This window comes from Cricetulus griseus, chromosome 3, assembly GCF_003668045.3.
Source record: "Cricetulus griseus strain 17A/GY chromosome 3, alternate assembly CriGri-PICRH-1.0, whole genome shotgun sequence".
Lineage (NCBI taxonomy): Eukaryota > Metazoa > Chordata > Mammalia > Rodentia > Cricetidae > Cricetulus > Cricetulus griseus.
The window spans coordinates 67,882,986-67,894,239 of record NC_048596.1 but is presented as its reverse complement, the minus strand read 5'-3'; the positions used below and the strand labels follow the sequence as shown (position 1 = coordinate 67,894,239).

The following is an 11,254-nucleotide window of genomic DNA, read 5'->3' as shown; positions in this document are numbered from 1 at the left end:
CTTCCTTGAATTTCAGTTTGGAATTGCAGTTACTTGTATTTTCTGAATGGGTAGGGAAATTAGACCACTGTTTGTTTTTCATTTACAATAGCATTTATGATGAATGGTCATGATGATTATTATGTAATGCTGAAATTTAACTCAGGGCCTTGCATAGGGGTGACATGCTCTCCACTGACCTCTGCCTCCAAGCTAGTCTTGATATTATTACTACTTTGAATTTTATTACATTAAAATTTTCATTTTGTGTGCCTGTGTGAGTGTGTCTTGGCTAGTATGGAGAGGTCAGAGGACAGCTTGTAGGAGTTCTCTCCATCTACCACATGGATCCCAGGAATAAACTTAGGTCGTCAGTGTTGGCAGCAGGCACTTCTACCTCCTGAGCCGTCTTGATCCAATATAATTGTGTCAGTGGCAGTTCTTTGTTTTTTGTCAGCCTTGCAAATTTAAGTGTGTTATTACATACAGTTTACTGGTTGCATAGAGATTAGTAAAGTAAGATAACCAACTGTTAGTTGAGCATGCAGTGCAAGCACCTATAAGATGCTTCAAAGCAAGCACGGATTTTGAATATAAACATTTTATTTTTTTAATTTTTTTTAAGGAAGTAACTTTTTTTTTTTTTTTTAAAGATTTATTTATCATGTATACAGTGCAGGCCAGAAGAGGGTACCAGATCCCATTACAGATGGTTGTGAGCCACCTTGTGGTTGCTGGGAATTGAACTCAGGACTTCTGGAAGAACAGTCAGTGCTCTTAATCCCTGAGCCATCTCTCCAGCCCAAATATAAACATTTTAAATGAAACACTGTAATTGCTTTAGTATATGTCTATTATGACATGTGTTCTTGTTATGCTAACTTTCTGCATGCTCGTTATACCTTCCAATAGCATGAATAAGTAATTTACATTTCATTTCTGAAAAACTAAAGGAAGGAAATACCTAATGAATATGAAAATTTCTGTTGTACACTTTGTGTATGCTTGTAAGATTATAGTCCCTGCCATTGGACACACTTTTAGATGGGCTGTTAGATTGTGTATAGTCAGTGTGATGAATAAAGTAAAATTTAAAAATCTAAGCAAGGGGCTGGGAGGATACCTCAGTTAGTAAAGCATTTGTTTTGCAAGCGCAAGGACCTCAGTTTGATCACTGCACCCAGGTGTGCTTTTGGAACCCTAGTGCTGGGGAGGCCGAGACAGGAGGATCCCTGGGGCTCACTGCCCAGCCAGCCAGTTTAGCCTAATTGGGGAGCTCCAGGCTAGTAAGAGGGCCTGTCTCAAAAGAGGATGGCATTCCTGAAGTTGTTGTCTTGCTGCCACATGTTCACACATGCTCGAGCACACACGCGCACACACCCACCCACCCCCATATAGTTTTAAAATGTTCAAGCAAGATAATTTAAACTGCCTGGTTAAGAAGTAAGTGGGGAAAAACCCCAAGCAAATGTAACTACAAGAAAGATATTTCAAACTAAATTATAAGTAATTATTTTTTACAGACATGGATCATCTCACCTTTTCTTTTACAGTAAGTAGTACAGATTGGAATTGACTCAGCACGGCTCATACTCGATAATATTGTTGGTTGTGTTGGTGCATGCCTACAACCACAGGTATTTGGGAAGCTGAGGCAGAAAAACTGCAAGTTTGAGGCTAATCTGGACTACATGTGGAGACCCTGGCTCCAAAAAAATGAGATGTGGATACACACACACCTGTGCACATACACAACACATTATGCAGGAAACTTCCTCATGTTTAATTGGGCTGACCAGCCCAATAAATTAGCTGTTTTTTATTGCTATATTAAAGTAAAATTCTAAATATAGTAGTTTGTTATTAAGATAGTAAGTGTAATTAAAATAAAATTGATTAAAATTTAGGCTTTCTACAATAACTTTTGAATATAGAAGGCTATAAGTGAAATTCAGTTTTGGTCTCCTTTACAGGAATAGCTATTCACAGTCAGACAGAACCACTTACACGTTTTGCAGTATCTCCTGAGGAAGTCAGAGTCTGTGCCAGCATGAAGATTGAATCTTGTCTTTGGTCTGATTTACCTTTATTGTAACCATGTGCAAGGTGGAGGTTATAGCATGGAAACTAAAATCTTAGTAAGTGTGATTTTTATTTTAGCTATTAGTTTCCTTTCTATGGTGAAGTTGTCCTCTTAGCAAAGGCCACTCTGTATATGGGGTGTAGATTTGATAGGGAGGAACAGAATATACTTATAAAGTGATTTGGCTTTCCAGGTTTAGAAAGAAGGAAGAAATACCTGTCATTCTGCCTAGGAACCTTTTCTCTTTCCTGGTTAAAATAGGTCATGGGGGAGGTACTAAATTTAGAATAGATTGAAAAATTGAGAGGTTGTTTAGTATGGTAATTTAAGTCATTGAAATATCATTAAATTTGCCATGTAAACTGCTTCACTTATGAATTACTTGTTGTTAAACAATAAAGTCTTCATTATAGTGTAGTGTTAGTAAGCCCACTGTAGAGCCTGGGGAAGTATTGACTTACTTATCTCTTACTGTGTAGCCCAAGCTATCTACAGTCTCAAGATTCTCCTGCTTCAGCCTTCTAGGTGCTAGGATTACAGGCATGTGCCAGCACTCTGAGCTTCTAGGACCTTTTAGATAGCAAGTGTGTTTTTAATATTAACTAAAATTTTAATTTGTTAATTTTCAAATAACAAATATAAACATTCAAAAATAAATTGACATGATTATGCTAATAGTTTTCTTAGAGATGTTTTATCTATTTGAATTTCCTGAGAATATAGGTGATGAGGAGTTTTTCTTTTTTACTCCAAATGTAATAAGATTTTGAGGATACAGAATATCAGAACTATTTCTAGTTTATCATGTTATTTTGTTAATTGTGATCACTGCTCTTCAGCATCTTTCTTTTCTATCTGTGCTAATTAAAAGCAGTGAATAATGAGCACTTTCAAGCTATTTTTCTCCCTTAGCAGATAATTAGGTAGGACTTTGATCCTCTGAATCATGGATCAGACATACTATAAATAGCATGATCCACATGGTTTGTAACTTGAGAGTGGTTATGTGTTTAAGGTACTATTTGGTTTGTGTTCTTTCTCTTGCCTACAGGTCTTTTTAACTTCTAAATTAATGGTGACAGCTGAGCTGAAATTGAGTAATTTCTATTAATGACTTACCTATTTTTATCTCCTTCCCCTGTAGAACAAGTCTATATTCATCTCCTATCACTTTCAGCAGTCCAAAGTAATCTTTCATTAAATCCTGAAGTCTAAGAGCTTCTTTGGGATTTTATCTCCAGTATCTCTCTGGAAATCCCAAAACAAAAGTAGGATAATCCAATAAGAAATTTTACATGTGTCTTGTAAGAAATAGGTATTTTCTAAGTTGAAGTGTATTTTTATTTGGGGGCATATTTTCAGAGGTGGAGTTGTGCAGCTATTATTTTAATAACAGTATCCTAATTATTTATAGCTTCCTGCCTGACATAACTCACTTCAAGAAGTACACAATGTCAGAACATGGGATTAAGTGGGCCTGTGAATATTGTACGTATGAAAATTGGCCATCTGCAATCAAGTGTACTATGTGTCGTGCCCAGAGACCCAGTGGAACAATTATTACAGAAGATCCATTTAAAAGTGGTTCAAGTGATGTTGGTAGAGATTGGGATCCTTCCAGTACTGAAGGTGGAAGTAGTCCTTTGATATGTCCAGACTCTAGTGCAAGACCAAGGGTTAAGTCTTCATACAGCATGGAAAATGCAAATAAATGGTCATGCCACATGTGTACATATTTGAACTGGCCAAGAGCAATCAGATGTACTCAGTGCTTATCCCAGCGTAGGACCAGGAGTCCCACAGAATCGCCTCAATCCTCAGGATCTGGTTCAAGACCAGTTGCTTTTTCTGTTGATCCCTGTGAAGAATACAATGATAGGAATAAACTAAATACAAGGACCCAGCATTGGACTTGTTCTGTTTGCACATATGAAAACTGGGCTAAGGCTAAAAAATGTGTTGTTTGTGATCATCCCAGACCTAATAACATTGAAGCAATAGAGTTGGCAGAGACTGAAGAGGCTTCTTCAATAATAAACGAACAAGACAGAGCTCGATGGAGGGGAAGCTGCAGTAGTGGTAATAGCCAAAGAAGATCACCTCCAACTACGAAACGGGACTCTGAAGTGAAAATGGATTTTCAGAGGATCGAATTGGCCGGTGCTGTTGGTAGCAAGGAGGAACTTGAAGTGGACTTTAAAAAACTAAAACAGATTAAAAATAGGATGAAAAAGACTGATTGGCTATTCCTCAATGCCTGTGTGGGTAAGTTTCTGTTTTTGTGTTTTTTTTTTTTTTTTTTTTTTTTTTGGCATTATTTTGAATGAGATGGGAAAAGGCATTGAAAGTGGCTTGAAAAATAGGAGGGTGAGTATTACATAGCATTTGATTCATTTGGCGTGATACCTCAAATATACATATATAAAGTTTTTTTTTTTTTAACCTTGTCTGCCTTGTACCAAAGTGCCCATTTGTGTATGTGCCTTTTTATGAGCTTGAGAGAAAGCTTTTAAGTAAATTACTGTTAACATATTGCAAGAAAGTATATACCTGAAGTTTAAAATTGTTTCTCCTATTTATTGTAACAAGATGTGACAGAGGAACACTAGCTGCTGTTTCTGGATGTTTGTAACCAGTGTGAGCATCTTGTGATGATAGAGGCTTTAGTCAGAAGTTAAAAATATCATAAAAATGTGTGACTCCAAGAAGTCGAATGAACATAATATTGACCTTGAAAATGCTGATGTTAACTTAACATGAATGTCATGTAGTAAATATTTACACACTTGGTGGAAAGGATTTCACTCAGCCAGCTGATTCCATAGTTCAGATTATGATTTATGTGCATTGTGTTTTTAACACTTTCATAAAGAAACATATAATATTAGACCTGGTTGCTAAGAGATGTTAAAGGGCAAATACAGGTGGGATGAGGATTTTTCTTCAGCTACTAACTTGACAAATTAATAATTTGTGGTATAATTCATAAAGGTGTTATTTGGTTCTGTTTTGTTTTGAGACAGGGTCTCTCTACACAGTACTGGCTGTCCCAGAACTCACTATGTAGACCAGGTTGGCCTTGAACTCCCAGAGATCCACCCATCAGAAAGTGTTACTTGATTCTTAAAAGTTTTTTTTGTTTTTTTTTTTTTTTTTCCCCCACGTCTCCTGGAGATTAGTGTTTGGATTTTATTTAAATTATTTCTGTGGATTGCTTACTTTGACATTCAACTTTTTTAAATTTTTGTTTTTAAGTTTCATTGATTTCATTTTATGGGTATGGTTGTTTTGCATTAGATCCCCTGAACTGGAATTATGGATGGTTGTGAGTATCTTGTGTGGGTGCTGGGAATCAAACAAGTGCTCTTAACTACTGAGCCGTATCTCCACATTCACTTTTGTTTAGAAATATTTGAGTGATTTGTAAGGTTAAACTTGACGTGGAACAATATCTCCCCCCAATGTGGTTTTTCCTTCTGGAAGTAGTCCCAAGAGTATGGAAGATACAGATGGTCCTCCAGAAATCTGAGGTTTCTCGGGACTGGAGACATGCTCAGTGCCAGAACACTTGTTTTCTTCCAGAGGATCTGAGTTTAGTTCCCAGTGCCCATATCAGATGGCTCACAACCATCCATACCTCCAGCTCCAGGGGCTCCAATGCTTCTGACTTTCATGTGCATCTGTACCCAGGTGTTCATAGCCGTATACACAATTAAAAATAAAAAATAAATCTTAAAAACAAAAGAAATGTGGAGTTTTATTTTTTAAATTTCATGTTTTTGCCTGCATTTATGTCTGTGCACTACATGTGTGTAGTCCCTTGTGCAGGCCAGAAGGGCAATGAATTCCCTGGGACAGGAGTTACAGAAGATTTTGAGTTGTCATGTGAGTGCTGGGAATTGAACCTGGATCCTCTGGAAGAGCAGCCAGTGCTCTTAACCTATCTCTTCAGCTCTGAAATCTGAAGGGTTTTTTGGTTTGTGTGTGTGTGTGTGTTTAATTTATAATGTCAAAAAGTATGTCCTAGCAGTTGAGTGTGAGTGTGTGTGTGTGTGTGTGTGTGTGTGTGTGTGTGTGTGTGTGTGTGTGTGTGTGTTTAATTTATAATGTCAAAAAGTATGTCCTAGCAGTTGAGCCAGTGTAGCAGAATAGGTATCTGAACATTAGATAGTGATAGAGGAAGAAGACAACCTGGAAGGCCAATCTCTGACCTCTACAAATGTACACAAATGCAAGCCCACCTTCACACACATGTACATACATGTGCATATAACATACACGTAAATAAGACACAACTTATTTTAGTATTAATTGTAGAGGAATGGATATTTTCAACTTGCCTATTGGAGTTTATTTTCAAGGAAGTAAGCTGATAAAATTTTATTAGTGGTATTTTTGGAAAACAAAACTTGCACAATGTAATCAATCTCATATTATTAAAATCTTAGTTTTGAAATCTCTATCTAGTTAAATGAAAAAGTCTATTATAATAATACAAATAAAATTAGATTAAATTACATTGAAGATAGATTAGTTTTTGAGAGATTGGAGTAGATTAGTTTTGGGAGATTGGAGTATTGTCAGTTGGGATGGCATAAGGTTATTATATCAAGAAAACAACCATGTCAAAACAAAATAAAACTATTGAAGATACTTTGGGTTCATTGGTTCTTTAGAGTCAAGACTGGCTATGTAGCCTAGGATGACCTTAAAATTCTGGATCCTCCCATCTCTAATGCTTGACTACTAGGTTTAGAGTAGTGTATCACCATGCTGGGCTTCTCAATTTTAAGATAAAAAGTTTTATAGTTGTGACTCAGGAAGTGTGTGGTAATTTGTTAGAGCAACAGTGGGAAATGAGTATATTTTTATTTAAAAAATTTTAAAAGCATGTATATATGTTTTTCTTGTATGTATATATGTGCACTATGTGTGTACCTAGTACTCATAGAGGCCAGGAGATGACATTGGGATTACAGATGGATGATTGTATGCTGCCATGTGGGTGCTAGGACCTGAATTTGGGTCCTGAAAGAGCAACAAGTGCTCATAACTACTGAGCAATCTCTCTAGCCCTCAACTATGGGAAAAAAGAAACCCAGAAAAGTTATATTTAGTCTGCACCAGTTCTTGGGTGGTTTAGAGTTCTTTCATTGTCTGGAAAAAATTGTGCAGAAGTTAACCTGAGGAGATATGATGCCAGTCTTTTCTGCACAGAGGTTGTAGAGATTTCTGTTTTGCTAGAACACTAGACCAGAACAATCAGTTTTTAGAACTTTTGAAATATGTTTGATGCCTATGAATGCTAATGTTTTCAGTCTTGCCCCCCCCCCTTTTTTTTTGAAGGCAGTAAAATAAACATGCCTATATGAAGCTTATTGTATCCTAGGGTAGTCTGTCTCTTGCTGATAGGTCACAGCATTCAGGGGTCAATCAGATTATTTGTGCTTAATGTTTTATGTGCTGTTTGTTCTGTTTGATTGCTTGTAGTATATATAGCATATACAGTACAATCATTTGGACAATATATTTTTTATCTTTAGAAATTTTCCTTCCCAAGGGATTGCTTTGCAATCATTACTTCCGTGTTATGGACTCAGTAGCAGAGATCTTTGTTCTAATATGTCAGTTTTAGAAATCATCTCTCGGGAATTTAGAGAGGGAAAAACCATTCACTACCTTGTTAAGTTTCAGTTGTGGTTATTTGAGTGCTAAATTGTGAAATTTAATTATTTTATTCCTTCTTTTGAGACAGATTCTCATGTACATGCCCAGATCTGCCGTCAACTGTCTGTGTAGTGGAGAGTGACTGAATTACTGATTCTTATGCTTACACTTTCCCTGAGGTTACTGGCAATGTACCACTCTGCCTAGTGAACTTTGATTTTATATTCTTGCCAAACTGAGAAAGATTTTCTCGGCTTTAGTGTCCTGTTGCTTTTTTCTTTTTTCTTTTTTAGAGATAGGGTTTCTCTGTGGCTTTGGAGGCTGTCCTGGAACTAGCTCTTGTAGACCAGGCTGGTCTCAACTCACAGAGATCCACCTGCCTCTGCCTCCCGAAGGCTGGGATTAAAGGCGTGTGCCACCACCGCCCGGCTTTAGTGTCCTGTTTCTTAATATGTTACTTTACATACGGATGAAGGCAGAACCAGACAGAATTTTCTGGTATTTTTTTTAATAATAGTCTTTGACATTTAAAACTGGACAAACCCTGCCTTTTGAACAAAAATGCTGTATTAAAGGCTTTTAATTGCATCAAAAGTAGCAAATCTTTTTATACTGTATCCATAAAAGGAAAGTAAGCTTCTGGAATGCTGGCGGTGTATCCTTTCTATGTCCTTGCTTAACTATGTGTGATACTCTTAATGTGGGGTATGTGGGTATAGCCAATGCAACTCAGCATCTAGCATCGTAGTGGTGCTTACCTTTAATCCCAGCACTGGAGAGGCAGAGGTAGGTGGATCTGTGTAAGTTCAAGGTTCCTACATAGCCTATGTAGTTTTAGGCTAGCTAGGGTTATGTAGTGAGACCCTGTCTCAAAAACAGAAACAAAAATTCAAAACAACAACAAAAAGCAAAACAATCCAGTATCTTTTGCTTTATACACATTCTTGTTCATGGATTTACTTATCTCAGGTAGTTTATATTTAGCACCATAAAAGAAGTAATTGTCTTCAGGTAGTTTTTGTATTTTCTTTGCGAGTTTAAGGATTTTCTCTCATGATTTTATGAACTGAGTTCTCAGTAATATAAAAGGTCCTAATTAAAGAAGTAGGGAATGCATACCTGTGTGGGTATGAACAACACCCCCTTCCTTTCCACTGTTAATTGATGCTGAGCAGTTTATTTTGATATTTGAATACTTCTTGACACTGAGGGTTTGAAAAAAAGGAAAACTTTCAGGAATGGAGGCAGATTAATGATTGGTGCTGGTGGACATAGAGTCCTAGAAGTTTTCTTCTGGTTTATTGTATATTTGATACATGTATTCTGGCTTGCCAACTAGCAATTTGTACCTCCTATACTGAGAAAGGAAATGTGGCTGGCTAGCCAGCCAGACTTTATGGATATAGTACCTTCTTCTTCTGCTGTTTCTGAAACCCAGGGCCTTGTGCTGGTGATTCTTGATTGTGTGTATGATTATATGACATGATGTATGCATAATTAAAATTGGACATTAAGTGAATGTAGTAGGAACAGGAAGATTGCCACAAGTTGGAGGACAGCCTAAGCTATATAATGGACTATAAAAGGATGTGCTTAGAGTCAGTGTTACAGTCCAAACCAAACCAAAAAAAAAAAAAAAAAAAGCCTTATTAAAGCAAGTTGTGTACATTGTGGGCTACACCAAGCATTGATATTTGGGCTTTTTGGTTTTTGGTTTTTCAAGACAGGGTTCCTCTGTGTAGCTTTGTAGACCAGGCTGGCCTTGAACTCACAGAGATCCACCTGCCTCTGCCTCCTGAGTGCTGGGATCAAAGGCATGTGCCACTACTGCCCAGCTTGTCAGTTGAGCTTCTTAAAGAAAAAAATAATAATAAAAATCACTCTTCTTTTCTCTTCTCATTCCCAGTCTGATTTTGAAGACAGCTACCTTTCATCATCAGCTTATTCTCAAAAACTTTACAGTCTTTATGAAAGTTGCAAGCAGAGCACAGGGTTACATAGCTTTGCCATGGTTTTCCATTGTTTAGTTTGTTAACATTTGGTGCCTCCTCTCTTTCACTGGTTTGTTTCTTCTGAAACACTTGAGTTAGCCAAAGATATATGGCACTTTGCTTCTCAATCTTTTAGCATGTATTTCCCAATAACAAGGATGTTTTCCCTACATAATCACAGGATATAATTACACAGGAAATGGAGTACTGAAGTCCACATTCACCAGTTCCTCTGAATGCTTTGCCACACCCTGTTGAATCAAGGCAATGACATTATGTTCAGTTGTTTTGTTCAGTTTTGTAAATGAGACTCAATTTAGAATTTTTGGTTTTTCTATGATATAGATTCAGTTAGGTATTGCTTTTAGTAGGAGAGGGAGGAATACTACAAAGGTGAAGTTAGCAGTGCTTCTAATATCTCTGAATAATGCCTGTGTATCATTGTCTTTATATTTTGAACTTTATTATTTTATGGATATGAGTGTTCTGCCTGTTTACAGGTTTACATCGTGTGTGCAGTGTACAAGGAGGTCAAAAAATGGACATTGGCTCCCCTGGAGCTGGAGTTACAGGTTATGCGATGGGGGTGCTGGGACTGAACCCAGGCAGTCTGGAAGAGCAGCCAGTGCTCTTAACCTCTGAGCCATCTTTCCAGTTCCCTCAGTGTCTTAAAAACAAAACCAAAAATAAGAATTTGTGGCAAAATAAATATACATTTTACTATTTTAATCTACTTTAATTTTTGGTGCTGGGGAATTGATTCTTGGCACATGCTGGGCATACAGTCTCTACTGAGCCACCCCTTGCCTCACTCTTAGTGGTGTTACTTTTTCATTGCTGTGCAACCTTCCACCTCGAGGACTGCTTTCATCTTATATATTATATTAAACTGTGGCTCTTTTTCCCACCCCAGCAACTGCATTCTACAGTCTGTGAATTTAACTACTCTAAGAACTGCACATGAATGGGATTATATGGTAGTTTGGTCTTTTGTAACTAGCCCATTCTAGTTAGCATAGTATCTTTGAAGGTTCATGTGTTGTGACATGTGCCAATTTCCTTCCTTAATTTTTTAAATTAGTTAATTTTTGTGTATGTTTGTGTGCATATGCCCATGGGCCATACATCATGAGGGTAGAGGACAGAGAGTAAGTTTCAGGGGTCACTTGTCTTCCAGCATGTGGGACCCCAGGTTGTCAGGCTTGACTGCAAGCACCCTTACCTGCTGAGTCATGTCACCCACCCCAGAATTTCCTTCCTTTTAAAGACTGAATAATGTTTTATTTTGTATACATATATCGTGCTTTATTTGTTCATCATTTACTGGACATATTATTTTATCAAATTTAGATGCTTGGTCTGGCATGGTGGTACATGCCTGTATTCCTAGCATTTGGAAGGCTGGGCTGAGGCAAATGGATTGCTGTGAGTTACAGACCAGCATAATCTATGTAGCAAGTTCAGAGCCAGCTGAATTTACACACACACAAGTGGTGATGGGTAAGGCAGACTAAAATGTTTTCATCTTTTGGAC

The 11,254-nt window shown here is 37.3% G+C and overlaps 1 protein-coding gene across 3 annotated transcripts in view; it reads left to right on the top strand.

Annotated features, from left to right (window-relative positions):
• Window positions 1-11,254, top strand: part of Zranb1 (zinc finger RANBP2-type containing 1) — a 53,680-nt gene that overhangs the window by 14,930 nt on the left and 27,496 nt on the right. The window contains exons 2-3 of one of the 3 annotated variants that reach the window (XM_027409131.2): window positions 1,953-2,117; window positions 3,477-4,327. The exons of 1 other annotated variant lie outside the window; for it this stretch is intronic. In XM_027409131.2, the coding sequence (XP_027264932.1) occupies window positions 2,077-2,117; window positions 3,477-4,327 (892 nt within the window). In that variant the 5' untranslated portion in view covers window positions 1,953-2,076. The remainder of the gene's footprint in view (window positions 1-1,952; window positions 2,118-3,476; window positions 4,328-11,254) is intronic. One more of the 3 variants, XM_027409132.2, reaches the window with a different exon arrangement.